General features: G+C 36.5%; 1 protein-coding gene across 1 annotated transcript in view; it reads right to left on the bottom strand.

Annotated features, from left to right (window-relative positions):
- Positions 1-19,468, bottom strand: part of LOC579043 (UPF0538 protein C2orf76 homolog) — a 41,705-nt gene extending 22,237 nt beyond the window's left edge. Inside the window, exons 1-4 of the mRNA XM_030990423.1 lie at positions 19,325-19,468; positions 6,564-6,807; positions 5,168-5,256; positions 384-465 (exon numbers count right to left, since the gene is read on the bottom strand). Of these exons, the coding sequence (XP_030846283.1) occupies positions 384-465; positions 5,168-5,256; positions 6,564-6,699 (307 nt within the window). The 5' untranslated portion in view covers positions 6,700-6,807; positions 19,325-19,468. The remainder of the gene's footprint in view (positions 1-383; positions 466-5,167; positions 5,257-6,563; positions 6,808-19,324) is intronic.
- Positions 19,469-23,749: the final 4,281 nt, after the last annotated feature.

Below are 23,749 nucleotides of genomic sequence, written 5' to 3'. Positions count from 1 at the left end.
GGTACTGTCTTTATAGTATATTTTGATATTAAAGTGAATTTTTTATATTAAAGTGAACTGAACAATAAAATGTATGATGAATATAAACAAAAAATGTTTATTCATCATCGCCACATCCTAATCCTCCTTCTCCTCCTCATTCTATTTTTTATTATATTTCTCCCCTAAATCATTCTCCTCCTTATTTTTTTCTTTTTCTTCTTTTTCTTCTTTTAGCTTCCTCCTATTCCTTCCTTATTGTTCTTTTCATCCTCACCACCACCACCACCACCACCACCACCACCACCACAACCACAACCACCACAACCACCACCGCCACCACAACCTCCACCGCTACTACCACCACCACCACCACCAGGTTCAAGGTTGTTCAAGATTCTTACCTATGTTACATGCCTTGAGGGTTTGATCTGGCTTCAGCATGAGTTTGTCATCATCCTCTTTATTTATAACAGGATCACTTGTCTGTGGATTAAACATAAAATCAAAATGTCGTAGTCAACTTTTGAAAACAAATATTGCATAAAGTACACTACTGCCTAAAGGTTTTGGCATACCAGTAAGCGTTTTGGGCTGCGTCCGCTTCCCGATAAACGCTGTTAGGGTCGCGCCCGATATCTGCCTGTTAGCTGCACAGTAGCTGCCCGTTACCTGCCCGTGGGCAGTTTGGTCCTCGCTCAATGCGCGTGCTGAAGTCGAGCATTCTTAAGACGCGCACGCACACATAACCAATTGTGACATCATAATGCCTGTTTTCATCCTCTCTATTATGAAGGACGCGAGTAATTTTAAAACCAAAGAACTCATAAAACCGGTATTATTTATTAGTGTCTCCCTGCTGATACGGATCAGTAAGCAGCAACAGGTTTTGTACGTGTGTGCGTATGTGTCTGTGTGTTTGAGTGCAAATGAATATGAAACAGGCGTTGTAGGTGTGTGTGACAGTGTGTCTAACAGCCTTTTCACACACAGCTAAAATTCTATAAACATGATTAGTATAAACGTGTTTGAAACGTGTTTAAACTAATCACGAGCCTTTCACACACAGAAATTTCGGTGCGATCGTTAATCGTTTCGTGATTAACTACTGCTCGTAAAATGCGCAGTAGTGCCATTGCGCATTGAAGGTCATGTCATATCAATCAAAGCAAACGCTCCATCCAGTTTAAACACGTCTGAAACACGTTTAAACACGAATAACCTTTCACACACAAAATGTCAAGCTCTCTAGATACGAACTTCGTATCTGCAGCCTGCTTTTAGGGGCGTATGGATCGTGACTTCGTATCTATCCCAACATCGTATAAACGATGTTCACACTGAGAAAATTTTCTATAAACATGTTTAAAACTGTTGAGTTAAACACGTTTATACTAATCATCTCTAGAAACTATGAATTTTAGCGGTGTGTGAAAAGGCTGTAAGTGAAAATTTGTGTAATATATGCTTCTGCAAGAAGTTCTGCAAATAAAACCATTACCATTACCATTACCAAGATGGGAACAAAATAAATAGATCAAGCGACAAATAAATAAAAGCAAAAAATCCATAATAGAAAAGTAGATGAAATAAAGATATAGAAAATTAGAAATTACTTTTTTCTCCCTCACTCTCTTTAATACAGCTTCTCACTTTCTTTCTCTCGAGGGTTCAATCATCGCTACTAAGATCACGTGATCTTACCTCGTGCACATGATCTGATTATAAACAACTATTGAGGAAACAACAAGTTGCAAGACAATCTGACTCCAAGCCCTTTGTTTAGAAACACTTGAAACATAACATGAAATGTATGCCCCTCTTGTCAAAAGAAGAAGAAGACCTGGAAGCTCTGGTAAAAGCTCGGTCACAAATGCTATTACGAACTACTACAAACGCCGTACGAACGATTTTCAGACAATGGAAATTCGGGAAGACAATGGAAAAACGGAGATTCATACGAACCTTTATGACCATAGCATATTAAGGCTATTAACTGATAACACAGTGATCAGATACACTAAAATCTTAGATGTTTTTGGTAATTTATTGGGCTACATACATGTAGCTCAAATGACGTGCAGCCTTTTATTACTCTAACAAAAATTATTAAAAGTAGTTTGCTGTCAAATAAACAGAACTAGATAAATCCACCGTTTCTACAATAGATGGTATAGCATTTGTTATGGATAGGGGCATTCATACTGAAGGCATTAAACAAGAGTTTTTCTCACATTCCAGAGTTTTCTCTAAAGTTGCTAGGCAACTATCCTCAAAAACAGCCTTTTATTACTCTAATAAAAATTAATAAAAGTAGTTTTACTGAATGTTCGTACATTTTGTGCTGCGCAAAGATTCAATCAGTTTAATGTTGGCCATTACAAGAAGTGGGTTATTGATGCTCATGTACCCTTTACAGCTACATGTTTTTGCCAAAGAAGGAAAAAGGCCAGTCAGTCACTCAATAGTGTCTGACAGTGAAGTCTAGCAAGTAAATGGTTTCCTTGCATAATTTGAATATTAGGACACTGCTAACGTTCAAATTTCACTCTATAGGACATACACGACATATTCATAATTCCTGCGAAATTCTACAGAATGTAATGATGGCTGCAAAAGGGACACAGAATCTTTAACAGATGGTTTTTCAAATTGGTTTTGGGAGGTGTACATGTAAATGGGCGTGATCAAGTTATGAAACACAAGGTCACTAACTTCCCATTGTAATCATATTGCTCTGAATCATATTACATTCTTCGGCCAAGAAACATTTTCCCATGCTGCATTTATAAACACACATTGCCATGTTCCCATAAGAAAATCAAAGTCAAAGTCAAATTCTACTATAAAGACGAATTAAGGGCCTGGGAAAACATGATAAATCAATATCGGTAATGTAATCAGGACTCTATACACTACATTTTGATCACAGGTGGGTCCGGATTAACAAATTTAAGTTTCTAAGCATACGCCCCCTTTTTGTACATTCTTAATTTTTGGGGTCCTCGGTTAAAATTTGGAGGACCTTACATGTATTTCTGGCAAGCCCTGCTTACATACACTGAATTCAGAGCTTGAGTCCTTTAGTTCAACAAATAATTTTGATGAATAAACTTTCAAGAGTCATATATTGTTAATTTGTTGCATTTCGGCCAAGTCTATGTGAATCTCAAATTGGCAGTTCGGTCAGTGGTTTGTGACGTACACCTGGGGGGTGTTTCACAAAGATCATAAGTCAAACTTAACTCTAAGTTGGACTTAATACATGTACATTATGGAGAGTCATTTGTAGCCTTAAAATAAAATAATTTTAGACTTTTCATAAATTCCACATCAAGAACATGAAATATCCTTGATAATAGATGTGAATGATTTGAATCAACATGTTATGCCTTTTAAAATAACTTTTACAAAATATTTTCAGAGATGTTAACGGCTTTCCATAGTTATTAAGCCAAACTTAGAGATAAATTCAACTCAGGATCTTTGTGAAACATCCCCGGTACATGTAGTCCCGGATGACTTTCCTGTTTGTCGTGTACAAAAATATCATAATTTCTTTTTTCTTCTTCTTAGTGCTTTCTCACTTGGGACACTACTTAAAAATGTATTATGGCTAGCAAATAATTATGAGTCTCCGACAGAGAAAGGACCCTCCTGAGTCATACATTTTAGAAAAAAATTGAAATTTAAGTCATTCTGTATGTTGGAACAATTGGAAAGTTGTTCGCAACAACATCACAGAGACAATGCTGATTCAGCCAATTTGATGAGCCCATGCTATTTCAACTTTTGGAAAAATTCATAACTTTTTCATGTTTGTCCGATTTCATTCAAACTTTCACCAGTCTACTTTTAAAAAATAGTTCTGCTTTCCTCTAAGAGTAGTTTGTTATCAAGGTTGGATTTTCCTTCATTTCGTCACGTTTATGTCTGACAGCATGGTACAAATGCATGATTCCTACACCCGGGGCGCTTTCATAGGAACCACAAAATATCAAACTTACACTGTATAGACTGTTCGGACTACAGGAAATTTTAATGTATACGGTACACAAGTTGTTTAAAGAAACGTCATATAAAGAATCATCGTACATGTACATGTATATAGAAATGATTGAAACACAAGAGAAAAAAAAAACGTATAAACAAATGTCAATTGACACGACAGCTGGCCAATCATCGGTGCGCACTCACGATAAGCCCCGCCCAGTTACCGGTATATGATTTGTGTACGATAAAACTTTTGAACAGGAATAGGAGCATGATTCTTTATCTAGTTCTCGTTTGAAACGATGCTCAAACATGCATTTCACTTCTAAAAAAACGTGCTATAAGACGTTTCTTTAGATGACATTCACACCAGGTAAAATGCAATAGTTTTAGCTCTAGGATTCTTGTATAGCTATACAATCAATTCTGCTGGTCTGAACACACTGTAAAGGCAGGGTAAGAAGAGGGCTCATCACTTCATTTCTGTGACAGAGCGAGGTTACGGTAATTGGGTCAGTCTATTTTCTGCCCCAAAGTACAGAAACATGTTGTGACTCATACGTGATACACACATCGTTATACACAAGTCAGACAGGTGCATGATGCGTGATGATCGAAGGATCTAAACACAAGTTCCTTACCAGAAAGTAATTTTTTTCAGGATAGTCAAATTTGCATATTTTTTGTGACATTTAAAAACTTTTTATGCATCTATCATTATTATAAATATAAAAATAATAATCATGATAACAAAAATGGTGCTTATAAAGTGCTTACCACCGAAGTCTCTATTATTATTAGTAGTAGTAGTATCGTTATCATTATTATAACTATTATTACTATTATTATTATTATTATTATTATTATTACCATTATCATTATAATAACTATTTTGTTCAGGGGGGGGGGGGGGTGGGGTAGCATTCCAGCTAGTTCAATCGCACTGGCTTACATACCATTTAATAAAAAAGAACGAAAAATCACAAAAAAATGGTTGCACTAACAGATACCCCTGGGTACAGAGAAGCAACAGATAAAATGCCTTGCCTAAGGACTGATATTTTAGGCACTATGCTGGGAGTCTCACCCACTACTTTCACATCACCAGTCAAATGCTTTAACCACTCAACAACAAAAAAACAACTATTGGTACACAATAATAAGAAGGATATTGTATAAACATTACATTAATTACCTTTGATCCATGTTTCTTGTATTCTACCTTGAGTGTATCATACCCGTGTTTCCTAAATGGGGGAGGCAGCCCACTTCTCGTCTTGATATCTGAAATATTTGAAAAAATAACAAACAATAATCATAAGAGACATCATGAAGTGGTCTTAATAAGATCTTGTAAGATTGAAGAAATCTCATTCTTTCTCTTTTTCTGTCTAATAGTTAGATGTGGAGGAATGTCAACAAGTTGTTAAATACTAATTTCCACTTGTGTAGTGCGTAGTGGTGATCAATGATCACATAAATGAAAGAGAACATTTATACCAATTATATACCTCTCTTTAGAAATCTAGCCATCTGATTGGTCAAAATTGCAGTCGTGATTTTTTATATTCCCGCAAAGATCATGAGTGATATCTGTTGCCCTGGGTAACGGGCCGCATGAATCAATTGTGTTCAGATCCCCCATTGGTTTACGTGTTAACATTTTCTTTGTGCGAGTGCGAACACCATACAGTGCTTTATGTCTGCGATTCCCAAATGATTGAAACTTTCAGTCATATTTCAAGCGAAGGTAAACATACAGCTTCTCAGACTTTCTGTGATGTTTGAACCAATCTTTACTCAATAAAAGGATAAGGTTAGAATTCTTGGTAGATTTTTGTTTCAAATCAGCATTAAAGGTAAAGACCAGTAATGGTCATGCGATTGCATTGTGAAAGAAACGTTGTGGAATCGATCAGAAAAGGTCGATCATCTAGCATCTAGCATCTGCAAGGTTCTGGAATCATCAAAATGATAAGAAATTTGGCTCATTCTTCGTAAAGTTACAAGCACTATACACAGAAAGATGTATATGGGACTACCCTATCTCTCTCACCAGACCATGAGAGAAATAAATTTACCAAATATATGAATTAGTAGGCGGTTTCCCGGCAAATTTTTTATCATCGTGTATTAGTCAAAACATATTCTTTCACATGATTGGTAATGAGAGCTTCCATTTCATTTTTTGAAATTGGGGCGTTGCCAATACTGGTCTTTACCTTTAAAAAGAGATATTGACTGCTTTAATATTTGAGGCCTGGCTGTTTTATATGCTCAAGGGAACACAGGCACATCCTACAATGACCCTGAGGTGCGTCTGGGTGCATCTCTATACCATTATACTATTATTTAAACTTATGTACTGTATGTTTCAGCTTTATTTATTTATTTATTTTTTTTTTTTGTGGGGGGGGGGGGGGGGGGTCAAAATCAGTTTCTTCTTTTTACAAAGACTAGTTTACACATAATATAGACACACACTTGACCAATTGCTCCACAGACTGCCTATACGGGGAAGGTTGACAAATGTCAGTTTTATATTTTTAATCCCAAACCAAATTGTTATTTCTGTCTAGGTACACACCAACCTTCTTTTATTTTGTTCATCAACTCCTCCACAGTGTCATCCAAGTTGACATTGTGCAAGACGATGTGTTTGATGTTCCGATGTAGAAAGGAACGGATCAGACGAATGGTTACTAGCACTTCAGACGATCCTTCCATTTTTCTTCTTCTTCTTGAATAAAAACCTTTCGAAAATTTCTTCCTGCAAAGTCTGGTCTAGTATACTTGCATCACCAGAAGGGTATCAAGGTACTTTAAGTCCACTTCCTGAAAAGATGCAAAAGATGGAGTTGGAAGAAGAGACTCATAAGAAAAACTGTTACCTTAACATAAGGAGGTGGATGATTATGGTAATAATAAAAATCATAGGTACATTTATATAACGCAGCTACTATATGAATATACTCTACTGCGCTTAATACAAAGTATCATATTATTACCACGGCTGTAGCTAAGGCGCCAGAATGAGGCGCTAAAGCCTTCAAGGGATTCTTTCCTACCAGGTACCCATTTCCTTAACCCGAGTGAAGAATGACAAATGTAAATTAATGTCTTGCCAAAGTTCATTGGTGCCGCTGCAGGACTCAAACCACAAACTGTGTGGTTTACAGTCTTAACATATCTACTAGACCATGCCAACTCTACATGACTGTCAGAATTTATTTGGTTTTCCATTTGGTCAATGATGGATTCAAATAAAATGATAACAGTCTATCTAGGTTTCTCTTTGAGTAGAGATTGATTCATTCAAGGTGTGGTGGGGATCAAGCTCCAATGTTATATTTCTACTGATTTATCCCTTGGTTATCATAGAATGGGGATAAAATGTGTTTACCTTTTCACCAATTTTGACAATTTTATAAAAAGAGCATGTCTGATGACTTTTTGACACATGAAAAATGTCTCTATCTCTTCCTGCCTGACTCTGTCTTAAGACTTCACCAAATGGTTTTGATATTTGTTTTTTATGCTCAAAATTAAACAAATACCTGTATATTACCTTAGTTTGAGTACCATTGCATTAAACAACCAGAACGCCAATGACGTGGCGCTCATCCGCATCTCGCAACAGCAAATATCGTAAATTTTATGTGGTACACTTTTGAACTGGTCAAAAAATAAAAATTTGAAAATTCTGCGTAGAGGTATAGTGTACCAAATTTAGCTCTATGATATAAAGCAAATCAAATCAAATCAAAATCGGTCGAAATATGAAGGAGAAGAAGCATTTTTTGTGATTTTTGTATTATTTTTGGAATAAATTTGCATGAAGTACTATAAATAATCAATGGAGCAAAATCTCAAAATTCTGTGTAGAAGTTTAGTGTTCCAAATTTAGCTCTACCAGATAAGGCAAACCAAATCAAAATCGGTCAAGAAATGAGGGAGAAGAAGCAATTTTTGTTATTTTTGTTATTTTTGGAATAAATTTGCATAAATTACCATAATTAATTAATGGAGAACAATTTCAAAATTCTGTATACAACTTTAGTGTACCAAAGTTAGCTCTACCAGATAAAGCAAACCAATCAAAATCGGTCGAGAAATGAAGAAGAAGCATTTTTGTGATTTCGAATAAATTTGCATAAATTAGCATAGATAATGAATTTCACGATTCTGTGTAGAACTTTTAAATCCCCTTCCTAGCCCTATCATATGAAACAATCAGAAACAAAATCGGTTGAAAAATAACGAAGAAGAAGCAGCATTTTGAAAACTGTGGATGGACGGACGGAAGCTTATGCCATGACATAAGCTCATCGGGCCCGAAGCTCATCGAGCCCTTCGGGCCAGATGAGCTAAAAATGATATTGCCATTTTAATATGTATATTGTGTATGCCTACAGAAAGTGCAAATACATTTGCACACAAGTAGAATGTACATTGTTAATACATGTATGGGTGCTAATACAGTCATTTCACTCATTTGTGATGCTTCAGGTTCATATCAGTTCAGGTGTCGTGGACGAGTGGATATGTCACTAGACTGTGGATCACAAGGTCCGCGGTTCAAGTCCCACCACGGCACTAATGTCCTTGGGCAAGACATTGATCTACATTTGCCACTCTCCACCCACGTGTGAAATGGGTACCCGGTAGGATGCGAAAGCTAATGTGCTTATATTAGCAAGTGAGCGCATGTAAAAATGACGCCTGGCTGGAATGCTCCCCAGGGAGTGGAGAATGTGCATACATTGTGTGCAGGTAAGCCTGAAGCCAATGACCAGGGTAATGATATATCTATCTGTAAAGCGCTTTGAGAGGGCCTTTGGTCCTGAAAAGCGCTTTAGGAACTAGCTATTATTATTATTATCCTATTCTCTCTCAAGGCCAGAGCCGCCAACCTCCAGAAAAGAAAATCAATAATCACAAGGCTCAAAATTAGTAATTTGGGAAATAAATCAGTAATTTCCTATGCGACGCTATGAATCTAAAAAAAACTGCCAACACTGCACGGATGCATGCGCGCATGATTATCTGAAATTTTGGGTTTTTACTCACACATAGTTGTTAAATATTGATTTTCAAGTCATCACAACACATCCGTTTTCAATACTTGATACTTTCCGGTCTTTCTCAACAAGTGTTGGATGGCCGCCATACTGCACAGCACTCGCTACGATAAATCATATTTTTGTTTTTGTTTTTGTAATCCGTAATTTTAGACAACATCCCATTTTTCTTGCTTTTAGCGTCGTTTTTGAACAAGCCTCAAGGAAGGTCATAATTGAAGCACAAGACATTTTGTCTCGAAGTATATATCCACCTACATGTATGGTACCTCATTAGCTACAATGTACAATGTCATTCATTTCTCAATAAAAAAGCCTGTTATCACTATGAGTCGATCTTTAAAAAAATATGATATGCTTTCAATTACTCTGACCTTGACAAAATCCATGATTCTATAAATATCCAGATGGTTTCATGTACATCAACATACATGTATTAATTAGCATTCACAAAGAAAAACAAGGGATAGGTGAATGAACTTGAAAGCCAAACTACTGACAAACACGTACATTAAACCCCGCCCCTCAAAAAAAAAACAAGAAGAAGAAAAGAAAAAAACATCAACACTTTAATACCATATGTCCACAATCCATGATAGCAAATACCTAAGTACTGGTAGGCATTTAAACAAACTCTAATGTCTAGAGCATTCAATGTTGTTTTTTAAAGATTTACACAAACATCTGGAGTTATGTGCCTTTATTAAAAGATAAATTACTTGATAAACCAGTTGCTGTGTAAGCTCTATACTGTAAAGGTACATGTACAGCTTTCTACAGAAGAAAGAAGATTATCCATAATAACTATTGGGCCGATTGGGCAAAAACTCAGAATATTACCTATAAAAAGCCTCAATTACCCCATACAACCAAATTTGGGTCCATCTGGGGGAGGGTTACATGTAGGTTAAAGTTAAAATTAAAATAATTTAATTAAAACTTAAAAAAACAACATTGAGGGGATACTGATTCGACATGATTGGACCCAAAGCCATAGTAACAGGCAAGTTCTTTTGCTGATTATGGAATGGGGGGGGGGGGGGGAGGCTCAGATTTGGTTTGGACGGGGGTGTGCGGCTGAAGTGTCTAAACCCATACCCATTTTTAAGGGTCATTTTGCATGAATAATTTTCACTTTTTCATCCCATCAGTGAGGAGTTTGGATGAAAAAGCGAAATTTTTTCAATTATTTTTGCAGAATTTTGCATCTAGAATTTTCACTTTAGCAATCGGGCGATGGAAGAACTTAATTTAATTTAATTTACTTTTAATTAAGGAACTTAACTATCTTGATCTAAGGAAACACGAACGAACGAACTTTAGCAAGATTATGGGTAAGATATTACAAAATAGTAACCCTTGATCTGAAAAGTGGGGGCACTTTCATGGATTGTGCAGCACAAAATCATTCTCCATGTTTAGGGATTTTTTTGCAAAAAAGTAACACGTCAGAACGGCACAGCCTTGAATACCATATTAGGCGAGTACCCCCCCCCCCCCCCCCCCCCCCGGAATAGTTATATAGCTAGGAACTTCAAATTTCAACCAAGGTTGCAATGAAAATAGCCACACAAGTAGCTTCTATTTGTAGTATTGACAACAAAAATACAAAGTGCCCAAATTGATTATTTTTATGTTGAAGTGACATTTTTACAATTTTTTTATATTTTTAGATCTATGACTTTTGACCTTATCCTCCATCCTATTAAATACAAACTCTTCTTTGTGGGCTAAAATCATTAAACAGAACAATGAAAGTGTGGTATATATTTCGCCATGTCTATGCATTTTAAACATACAGTGTAAGGCTGCGACGGGTAGTCAAATGCTCCAGTACCCGCACGGTTGACAACTACTCGGGTACGATTTTTCGTACCCGAATATTCGGCCGCAAAAATAAAAAAAAAATGTCCAGGCCCACGCTTACCCGTGCCAGGGAGAGCGGCAGCCGCTGGCATGGTACCGTCGGTAAAAATGTTTCCCAACTCAAGCACTGTCAAACTCACCTTTCAGAAACTGGGACCAAATATCCAGATTTCTGTTTGGACTTGGAGGAAAATGGATTATTCTGCCATCTTTGGTTTTTAAAACAGCATAGTTTACTGTTATTATTCTTATTAAATCGGCGCCTTCAACTGCAACTCAAAGTAAAATTGCATGCGTTTTGGGCGAGGGACCTGGGAAACTGCCAAGTGGTATGGTAGTGGCAAAAAAATAAAAAAAAGTCAAAAAATAAAAAAATTCAAAAAAAATCAAAAAAATTCAAAAAAATTCAAAAAAATTCAAAAAAAAATTATAAAAAAAACATGGCATCCGAATATTCGAGTATTCAAGTATCTGGGAGTGTACTCGGGTACCTCATTACACTGTTGTGCACAGCCTTAATACAGTGTATATGAAAATCATATACATGTACCTGTAGGAGCTCTGAAATCATAGGTGAATAGGCATATTTTTATGGGCGGGGGGGGGGGGGGGGGGGGGGAGGAGGAGCTGAGGCTTAGTAGCTGAATATCGAGTATTCTGTTTACCGGTATAAATTTCATAAGTGAGCGAGAAAAACAAAATTGTAAAAATGTCACTTCAACATAAAAATAATCAATTTGGGCACTTTGCTGCCCCAATATTGAAATCCTCGTCAATATTAAACACATTAGTTTTGAAATTTAAAGATCGATATGCGGGTTAAATCTTTTTAGTTTCTACTGACTTCTTCGTCAAAACCATTAATTCATTCATTTTGGATCATCATATTTTTCTGCCTTTCCTTCTATTTCTCTCTCTTTTTTAAAATCTTTTTTTTTTGCGACCCTTTAAGTGCTGCTGGAGCCGCCCCCATGCATACAGCACTGAGTAAGAAGCTCATAATTTGATTTGATTTGAATTTATTTCCGTATTTCACAAATAAATTTGAACAAGTAATTATATGAACAAACAATATATTCCAAAACAAAATACAATTAAATGAATAAATTGAAGACTAAAGTACAATAAAATATTACATAATCAACAATTTGTTTGTAATTAAAGGTATTACAAAGTTTTGGTAAAAATATTTAATTCATCTGAAACTCTTTGATGTTATAACAAGATGCAATAGGAATATCTTTAACCAATCTCCACCGCTGAAATACTTTTTTTTTTTTTAGTGAATTAAACAGTAATTAATAAATCAATTATTAGTTCCAAGCTGCCTGTATTTAAACCGGCTCATGATGTTGTATACTAGCGCCATCTACTGTTGTAAATGGTTCATGGTATAATCGATATTGAAACACTACGTTCGCCCCGCTCGGCGCAAGCCGCATGGACAGAAGACAACAGCAATTTTGACACCGCGCTGACCCCGCTCCACGGCGGGGAAGCGACTGTATTCGAATGGCTTCGGTCCATGTTCTTTTTTATAGCTCCATGGTACCAGCATCTGTGTGCGTTTGTGTGAGAGCAAGTACCGTTCAGGATTGTATCGCACAAATCAAGAGAGTTATAATCTCCTTGCAGAGTGAGTTTGACCATAAACCTATGGTTTGACGTACCCGTAAACCCTCCTCCGCAACCGTCTCAATCTAGTCTCAGCTTCGACTGATCAGTCTTTTTGATATACATTTATAACAGACAATTTCAAGTAGGCCTACGGGATACATGAAGTCTTATCATTTTTTCCAATTGTTATGTCCGTGAAATGCATTCAGAAAAGAATATCAGAAAGAAAGCAATTTGAAAATGAATGACCACATAATCGTTCAGATAAACATGAAAGAAATACAATTCTATCCAGATACCGCTCTCTCTCTCTATCTCTCTCTGTCCCCCCCCCCCCTCTCTCTCTTTCCTACAGAACTTAGATGTAATGTATAATGTTCATCATATACCCTTGGATGTTTCGAAAATAATCATTTTCACCACATGGACCCTCTCTCTCTCCAAAATATACAACCTCTGCACTGCATGTTTGACTTGTTTTCTTTCATCCTCATCTACATTATAACCCCATCACAAGCGCGTAGCCAGGATTTCATTTTAGGGGGGGCGGTAATGAGCACGCAAAGCGTGCGAATCACTTACAGAGCGCGCGAAGCGCGCTCCCTAGGGGGGTGGGTGCAGGGAGGGGGGAGTTTCCCCCCTCCCGCGCGAAGCGCGGAAGCTTTGAAAGAAGACGATTCGTTGTACCTTTCTCGACTCATAATCCTTGTCTGAATTCAGTCCCTCCCCCCTCTCACGCGAAGCTTTGACGTTTCATTAAACTATTAGAGAAAAGAGACGATTCGTTGTACCTAATTTCCCGACTCATAATCCTTATCTGTATTCAGTCCCCCTCCCGCGCGAAGCGCGGAAGCTTTGAAAGAAGACGATTCGTTGTTCTTTTCTCGACTCATAATCCTTGTCTGAATTTAGTCCCTCCCCCCTCTCACGTGAAGCTTTGACGTTTTATTAAATTATTAGAGAAAGAAGACGATTCGTTGTAACTTTCCCGACCCTTAATCCTAAATTTGAACTCAGTTCCCCCTTCCCTTTGATAATTTGTTGTACCGTTCTCGACTCCTTTTCCCTTTTTCTTCCTACGTCCTCTTTTTTTTTTCTTCTCCTCTTTCTCTCTCTTTTTTTTTTAGCCGGCGTTTTTTTTTGGGGGGGGGGGGGGGGCGACCGCCCCACCGCCCCCCCTGGCTACGCGCCTGCCCCATCAAAAAACTATGGTCCTATCACGTGAATGAAAACTTCTATCGTCTTTGTGATTATTATTATCTTTGTCATATATTTATATGATCCTCATTTACATAAACCCCAACAATGGTCCTATCGCGTGAATGAGAACTTCTATCGTTTTTACGATTATTATTATCCTTGCCAAACATCATCATATTTATTTACATGAACCACAACCAAATAATATGGTCCTATTACGCGAATGAGAACTTCTATCGTTTTTTTGATAATTATTATCTTTGTCATACAATTATATCACCCTCATTTACATAACCCCGACAAAAAAATATGGTCCTATCACGCGAATGAGAACTTCTATCGTCTTTATGATTATTATTATCCTTGTCATAAAATCCAACCAAAAACTACTGTCCTATCACGTGAAAGAGAACTTATATCTTCTTTGTGATTATTATTATTCTTGTCATATATTTATATCACCCTCATTTACATAACCCCGACAAAAGAAATATGGTCCTATCACATGAATGAGAACTTCTATCGTTTTTGTGATAATTATTATTTTTGTCATATATATTTATATTACCCTCATTTACATAACCCCGACAAAAAAATATGGTCATATCACGCGAATGAGAACTTCTATCGTCTTTATGATTATTATTATCCTTGTCATAAAATCCAACCAAAAACTACTGTCCTATCACGTGAATGAGAACTTTTATCGTCTTTGTGATTATTATTATTCTTGTCATATATTTATATCACCCTCATTTACATAACCCCGACAAAAGAAATATGGTCCTATCACGCGAATGAGAACTTCTATCGTCTTTGTGATTATTATTATCCTTGTCATAAAATCCAACCAAAAACTACTGTCCTATAACGTGAATAATACATGTAAGTTCTCTCGCATTTGTGATAATTATTATCTTTGTCTTATATTTATATCACCCTCATTTACATAACCCCGACAAAAGAAATATGGTCCTATCACGCGAATGAGGACTCTTATCGTCTTTATGATTAGTATTATCCTTGTCATAAAATCCAACCAAAAACTACTGTCCTATCACGTGAATAATAAGTTCTCTCGCATTTGTGATAATTATTATCTTTGTAATATATTTATATCACCCTCATTTACATAACCCCGACAAAAGAAATATGGTCCTATCACGCAAATGAGAACTCTTATCGTCTTTGTGATTATTATTATCCTTGTCATAAACTCCAACCAAAAACTATACTGTCCTATCACGCGAATGAGAACTTCTATCGTCTTTATGATTAGTATTATCCCTGTCATAAAATCCAACCAAAAACTACTGTCCTATCAAGTGAATAAGAAGTTCTCTCGCATTTGTGATAATTATTATTTATTTATTTATTTATTTATTTCTGATCTTTATCTTTATTTCTGATTATTTATCTTTGTCTTATATTTATATCACCCTCATTTACATAACCCCGACAAAAGAAATATGGTCCTATCACGCGAATGAGGACTTCTATCGTCTTTGTGATTATTATTATTCTTGTCATATATTTATATCACCCTCATTTACATAACCCGACAAAAGAAATATGGTCCTATCACGCAAATGAGAACTCTTATCGTCTTTGTGATTATTATTATTCTTGTCATAAACTCCAACCAAAAACTACTGTCCTATCACGTGAATGAGAATTTCTCTCGTTATTGTGATTATTATTATCTTTGTCATATATTTATATCATCCTCATCTATATCACCCTAAACAAAAATAATATGGTCCTATATCACGCGAATGAGAACTTCTAGAGAGAGAAAGTTGGAGCGAAAGAAAGATGAAGGGTTGATATCATTGACCTACTATGGTGATAGTAAGTGAGAGAGAGACAGTCATCAGACAGACGGTCACAGACCGACAGAGAGAGAGAGAGACTAACAAGTGATATGGATATAGAAATATGATACAGAAGGGGATGAACGAGGTGATGCGATGAGAGGGAGAGAGAGAGAGACAGATCATATATATACAATATACATCAAAAGAGAAATATATAGAGAAAGAGTAGAATGGTATGGGGTAGAGAAATAAAGCGAGAGGGAAAGAAAATGGGAGAAATAAAGATAGCGAGAGAGAAGAGAGAGAGAGAGAGAGAGAGAGAGAAAGGAGAGAAGGGATAGAGAGGGATACAAAAGAGAGATACAAAAGAGAGAGAGGAGGAGATGAGAGGGATATAGAAGCGACAGAGAGAGTGAGAGAGAGAATTTCAAGTGAGAGTGTTATAACATGGACCTGGTTATGAGACGGGAGGCGAAGGATATAATTCAATTATACGGAAAGAGAGAGATTAGCCCAAACCATAGTCCAAACACGTGTAGCAATTACTGACCTCTACCAGAGGTCATTTGGCAGGATAAAAAAAGCGTACTCGTAAACTTACCAAGCTTTAAGGGATGATCTAAAAATAAGAATGTGCAGTATACACATGATCGACTATTATTGATTAATCTTCGTTTGTAAGATTAAACGTATCTTCCTTATTTTTAATAAAGAAATGCAAAATAAATAATGTTACGTTCTGTCTATAAATGATTACCCAAACTGTCCCTGTACAACGACTTTGGGGAGTATTTTGAGATCATCCCTAAAAAAATGTGCTACGAAATTCTTCGGGCCAATCCGGCACATAGACTAATACACGTACACACGTAACATGTACTATACGTAGGCCTAATACACATGCACAGGGATCAATGCCAGATCATTGCAGTTCATCACGACCACTTGACTGACTTGACCAAAATACAGGCAATGTGTGCGTTCGTTCACAGAGCTGACGAACAACAATATTATCAAAGTCGAGCCATAACAAATGCATTTCAAAGTTGAAAACACAGAAACGATTAAGAGAGGGAAATGGAAAAATGAGTTGAAGAGAACAACACAGAATATTCCGGCCCGCACAGGAAATACATAGACTAACGTACGTAAGTACAGTAAAGATGGCGGCGGTCCGATCGATTACAAAAATTTATATTGCGATTACAGTGTACAGACAAGTGTTTTTTTTCTTCAAATTTGGGAGACAGTATGAAAATCTTACACTAAGGCAACTCGACTTTAAAATAATTATCTTCATGATTATATATATTGTTTAAGTCTGGTAATATGATTTGGTGTCAAAACATGTTAATTACTACACTTTGACAATAGTGCTATATATGTGTTATGCTGTTCAGATGACATGTAAATTTTCGAACTGAGAGGGAGCTATACCAAATTTACCGGGAGTACCGGTAAATTTTTTTATTTTTTAAAATTTTAATTACTCCAAATCAAAAGCTTTTTAGAGCCCAATTTTTTTTAGAGTTGGGTGTTCTAACACTATGTTTCACAATAGTAATGCAAATTTTAAATTTCATGATCCAATCCTGATGAAATATTCCCAAAACTTTGTAATACCTTTAATATAACGTGTCTTTAATGTTGAGTGTTCTACAGTGTACATGGGCCTTTAATGTCATAGACATCTGTTTGGATCAGATGTTGTACTAATGTTGTTGAAATTTCACATTGCAGAAATCGTTAAGGAAAAGTTTAAACAAAAATTATGTGTGAAAACTAACACTGTCATTGTACCAACAAATAGGGCAGCTGGCAGACAAACATGTGTATACGTGTACATGTCTGTATACGTGTACATGTATGCACTGTCCAGGCCGACGCTTAGCCGTGCAACAATCAAGGCTCATGTTAAACATTTTAAAACAGGAACATTCTAGCAGACCGCATACCCTCAGAAGTTGTCAAAATGGTGACTGAGACCAACATCTCGGTCTCAGGCTTTATCTCTTGGGCCTTTGGTAGCATGTATTGTACAGTGTACATGTATGTTCATCGCTATACCTTCAGGCTCAGATAACTTTTCAGAAGAAAAGGCCAAGAAAAGAGAGACAGGCTGGAGAAAGATTTAACTCCTCTGGTATTTTAATTAGGGCTGCGACGAGTATAGTCAAATGCTCGAGTACGATTTCTCGTACTCGAATATTCAGCCGCAAAAACAATATAAAAAAATCCCGGTCACTTGGCACTGTCCCGGCCGACGCTTAGCCGTGCAAGAGAGAGCGGAGGCCGCTGGCATGGTACCGTCGGTAAAAATGTTTCCCAACTCAAGCACTGTCAAACTCACCACTTAGAAACTGGGACCAAATGTCCGGATTTCTGTTTGGACTCGGAGGAAAAGTGGATTATTCTGCCAGCTTTGGTTTTTAATACAGCATTGTTTACTGTTATTATTATTATTAAATCGACGCCTTCAACTGCAACTCGAAGTAAAATTGCATGCGTTTTCGGCGACGGACTAGGGATACTGCTCCAGTGGTGTCGTGGTGGCAAAAAAATAAATAAATAAAAAAATTATTAAAAAAATACAAAAAAATAATGAAAAATTATAAAAAAACATGGCGTCCAAATATTCGAGTATTCGCTTGTAAGCCTGGGAGTATACTCTGGTACCTCATTACACTGTTGTGCACAGCCTTAATTTTAATAAGCAGCTATGGAATCATGTACATATATTTACATGCCAAAATAAATACAAAACCAGTAATTTAAACATGATAATAATAATGCATTAGAAAACAAATGCATATAAAGTTTATATTTCATTTTTTATTTCCACATATTTATATTTCAAAGCCAGGCTTGACAAATTTTCACCCTTGGCTTTGGGAACATAAGATTCAAGTAACATTGAAGCAATGACATTGACAATGTGCACATTACCCACTTGAACACTGACACACATCATGAGATTGAATTATTCGAGAACTACAAGAAGGAAGCTGAACTCGGATTAGGCAGATAGAGCTGGAAACTCAACTGCAGATCTCTGCATTTTTCCAGTTTATCCGGTAATAGGTAATGTCAAACAAGGCTATGCTGCATGGTGGCGTTTTAAATCAAAGTTTGTACCTCAAAAATGGTCAATTCAAAATAAGTTTATAAAATCACAGAGTATTAATTAACGTGTCCAACATATTTTCAACACTGATGAATAGACTCATCGACTATGATTATGAATATGATCAGCAAATAACCACATAACACTCAACATGCTCATGTCACCACTCTTGTCTCACTCTCAGGATTAAATAACGTTTGTTGTCATTGTGCCCCCCCCCCCTCCTCCACTCCGGGAACGGAAGGACCGCATTCATCATTTTATGTTCCAAAAAATGTCCGGTAAAGACTAGATCTAGACTAAAAGTAAAGGGGTACTTTTCACGCAACAAAGTCAGGCTCGTAACATACACAAAATCAGCCCTTATTGACTTTACACACCGGACTTAGGTGGTGCTTTCAAAGGGAGGGAACATGCATATATGCGTACCCTAAATAACACTGAGGCAGTGAGGGAGGGGGGGGGGGGGCGGGCATTGTGGACATTGATTGAGTTGACATGGCAGGCCAAAGCCAAGGCAAGGCCAAGGGCCAGGCAATGACTGAGTCTGAGAGTGAGTGAGACACACAGACAAACACAACAATTAACAAAGAAACATCACTAAGAATAAGATAGTGCCACAGTTATTATAACAATACATGACTTACATGAGTCCAGTGTATGTCTGCAATGCAAAGGCAGCAGGTACACCAGGCATTAGACTATATAGATTCTATATGAAAATAAGTCCAGCTAAGCCTACTAAGTTTCAATGTTGGGTCAGCAGCAGACGAGCTAGACATAACAAAGACAAATGGACGACATGACTTTGATTTAGGTTAACGTATCAGGTACAAAGTATTTATAAAATCTTGATTCTTAGTTTTATTCAATATTAGCTCATATTTGGCATGATAATTTATCTAATATGGCTTAGGTTGTAAACATGATCTTTCTTTTAAAGTATCATAGTGAAAAACGTATTAAGAATATAAAATCTCCACAGCACTATTACAAAAAGCCCCTCTCTTTTCTTATTGGAATCGTCCAAATCACAAACGATGAAGAAAATGGCGTCGAATCCTTACGGCCACGGGTCATCACCAATGCCTTCAAACATGCCTCAACAAAGATTTGGACCACAACCAGGACCAGGAATGAGACAATATCCACCTTCTAACTTCCCTGTAAGTTCACATATATTTTATGTTCTCCAAAATTGCAAAATAACCTACCAGTATTGATCAGTTGATTGCGTTTCCTTTTGTTGCAGAACAATGAATACAGTCCCATTTGTTAAAAACTGTGTTAGTACTACTGGGAATAGGATTACAGGAAAACACAAATGCGCGCACTTTCAAACTCGAGCTCGAGGTGATGCCCGATTCGGGAAGCATGTTACCTGTTGATGCTTAATTGCTAAGCTAAACATGCATAAATCAGATGCAGGGTGTCTCCAGTGTTGTTTATGTAGTCATGGTTGTTGATGATGTTGTTTTGTTTTTGTTTTTGTTTGTTTTGTGCTGCGGCCCCAATCTTTCGATTTCTCAGGTTCTTGATTTGCTGATGGTGCATGGACATGGTGAATTGGTGATCATCGACATCGGCATCCGCAGTCTATGAATTATATCAGGAAGATTAGAGACTAGACTAGCGTATGGTCGTACTAGTAATAGGCAATAGGGGCACTGGTCCGATAATAAGGATCGTCTTTGTAAACGCGGACGGATGCGACCTAAAAAAAAGTGATCGTCCGCATTTTCACTGATGATTCTTATTTCTGATCCGCACGTTGGCAATGCGAAAACGGATGCTCCTTGATGCATTTCACACACACATATATATATATATATATATATATATATATGCTCTTAAACAAGAAACAGGGTGGGCAAATATAAGCTTGAAGTCTTAAAAATATGAGGCTTTTTTGCTCTATTGTTTTTGTTTGCTTTATTCTTATTTTTTTATATTGCTCTTGTTTTTGTTTATCGCTACAATGATACCGATGCAGGCAATGAAAAGTGTGGTTACACAAATCACATGATGACATGTATATACATGCATGTCAGGTGACATCCCAAATTGTCTTTCTTTTTTTTTCATGGTACCGAGCAGAGTGCTTCCCATCATTAATTATTCAATGATAAGTTTTTGTGAAAAGGTATACTCCGTTTCATTTGTTTTTCAAGTCCCATGGGAATTGTAGGATACCGGTACACATATTAACTGCCATCCTAGCCTTTTCTAAATCTTAGTCATTGACTTTGAGCTGAGGTGTTTGTAAGCAATTTCTTCTTGCAGACTTAGAAACATTCATCTCTCAAGAGCTTTTGTTGACAATAACTTGTGGGTAGTGACCTGGGATTAAATACTGCCTCATTTTCTGAGCAAAATAATATTTTTGGATTGGTATATAATATATTTGCAATTACTAATTATGCAGGAAACCTTCACCTCAACATCATCATTTTAATCAAGTTTTCATGAGACTGCTTTTTCACCCTATGAAAGAAAGTTGTAATTTGATTGTTCTTGTTTCAGGATCAACTTATCTTTTCAAAATCATTTTTTATAGACATGGACATGTTGTGAAGAGAGAGAGAGAGAGAGAGAGAGAGAGAGAGAGAGAGAGAGAGAGAGAGAGAGAGAGAGAGAGAGAGGAGAGAGAAGGAACAGAGATAGAGGAAGAGGAACAGAGATAGAAAGAGAGAGAGAGAGAGAGAGAGAGAGAGAGAGAGAGAGAGAGAGAGAGAGATTGATAAGGAAAAAGAAGGGAGCAGTGTTTGTGTTTTACACTGCTGTTAGCTTGCTTTGCAAATGATATGTGCAGAGCAGGAATTCGAAAAATTTACTTTTGATTGAACACTGCAGATAATTATCTTTTGAAACTACTGGTTTCATGATACCATAAACAGTGCTCCTACACAAAGATATGGAGTTTATTAAACTGATATGTAGTATATTTTGATTTTGTGCTGGTGTTTACCAAGGTGAAAGGAGACATAAACATCATTATTATTGAATGTAACCTGAAAATCTTTATTTAGAGCATAATCTTGGTATTTGAATTTTTCACTATTTATTTACAGAAATAAAATGATGAAACTGATATTGTGAATATATAGTATATACCAGTGTACTGTTCAAAATATATGTCATGAATTTTGACCAATCAATCAATTATTTAACTTTTATGATAGTACATGTACTTAACAAGTTTAGGACTACTGATGTACAAGGGACATGGGACAATGGAAATGGAATACAAGTTATGAATTTGCAGAAGCATTATAACTCTGTCTGTCTGTCTGTTTGTCTCTATCTCTCTCCCTCTGTCTGTCTGTCTGTTTGTCTCTATCTCTCTCCCTCTCTTTCTCTTTCTCTTTTTTTTCTAATCATTTTCTCACTTGACACTTTACTATTAATCTTGTATCTATCACATATTAAAACATTGGGAAGAGTAAGAGAAGGATTTAGCATAAAAGACAATGATGAGAGAGAGAGAGCTCTAGAGAGGAAAAGAGAGACTCACACTACATAAAAAGACAATATACCTAAATTCTTCATTTGTCAATTTTCACATAATTTATTATTATTGTTATGAGCACGTACATGTAAGTATGCATGATTGATACAATCATGCATTCTCAATATTTCAGCAGGAATGTCAATTTACATACAAACAAAATATTATGTTTTTCTTCAAAAACCTTTCAAACGCAGGAAGTTTATATTTGCCCTTTCCCACTTCTCCTTTATTAAAGTTACATGTTACATTTAGGAAGATGAATCAATATGCAGTGAGAGATATTTAAAAGTATGTGATTTCTTCCCCCCTCACTCTCTGCCCTCTTGAATCACAAAGGAGAGCACTAAAACTGCAACGACAACCTCATCGAGCTCGTCCCATTCGACTGCCGGATCGTCTTCGAGCAAACAGGTACCGAAAAAAATCCCAGCGTGCCTAGCCTCTTCGAAAGAAGCCCACAAATCTTATCCCTGTATGTCCGCAGCTGTATGTCCGCATCCCAAAGTGCATTTGTGCATGCGCTGTTGCTCATTTCTACGATAAAAAATTTGTGTTCTGTTTTTCTCCTCTCCTCAATCAATGCAGTGGCATGATTCACCGAATGACGAATGGCCATTGACACAAGACTATCTTTGTATTTGAGCTGTGACGCAGTAGAAGTAGTTTCGTTAGCAAAACTTCAAAATCCCACAAACCTGCTTTTTTTTCAGTTTGTTATCCCAACCCACTTTCTCCTCTAGCAAAAATTTCTGTTGCCAAAAAAAAAAGTTTCTGAAATTACAATGATGCACCCGTGTTTATGTCTTATCCATATGAATTGTATACAAATGTAGATTCCTCTAGTATGAATGTGAACATAACAGTTGTGTTCTAACCTTTTTCTGAATGTACTTTACTTTAAGCCTTTTACTGTGGAGTGTAAACATACCCTTGTCTTGAGAGTGCACCATGACATGCACCTTGTCATAGACATTTTAAACTTCAACATCACACGAGTTCACATGCCCTTTTCAGCTGGTTAGTTTACTTTATCTTATCTTTTGTTTTGTTAGGATGAATATCATTGTTTACAAAGCACATCCTAGGGACCCCTAGAATTTGTGTATTTGTACATTGACATGAGTCTGTGCTACATATTTTGACAACACAGATTTTGTCTTCTGGTACTAGTACATGTATGCACATCAGTATTTTAGTCACCTTGAAATTATCTCTACCATTAAAGTATTATATTTGAAATAATCACTTTACAATTTTAGATTTAAATGTGTTACTTTGTGTTCACATTGTTGTTTACATGTAAGTCACATCAATTACAATACACATTTTAAACACATAGATGCATAGCTACGAAATTTGTTCACTGCAGCAGTTGTCAACATTTAGGATCATTATTACAAATTATTATCTGGCAATATAAATAACTTACAATATAGAAAGATTACAAATTGAAATCTCTATTTGTAAAGGATGAAGTTATTTGAAACGATTCAGTACGTAGCTGAGTTCCCATGTAAAATTTGCATTTGCCTTGATGTTTATTCGCTATAAATGTTTATTT

Source organism: Strongylocentrotus purpuratus, unplaced genomic scaffold (genome assembly GCF_000002235.5).
Source record: "Strongylocentrotus purpuratus isolate Spur 01 unplaced genomic scaffold, Spur_5.0 spur5_scaffold_19, whole genome shotgun sequence".
NCBI classification, from domain to species: Eukaryota; Metazoa; Echinodermata; class Echinoidea; order Camarodonta; family Strongylocentrotidae; genus Strongylocentrotus; species Strongylocentrotus purpuratus.
This window is presented reverse-complemented; position numbering and strand designations above follow the sequence as displayed.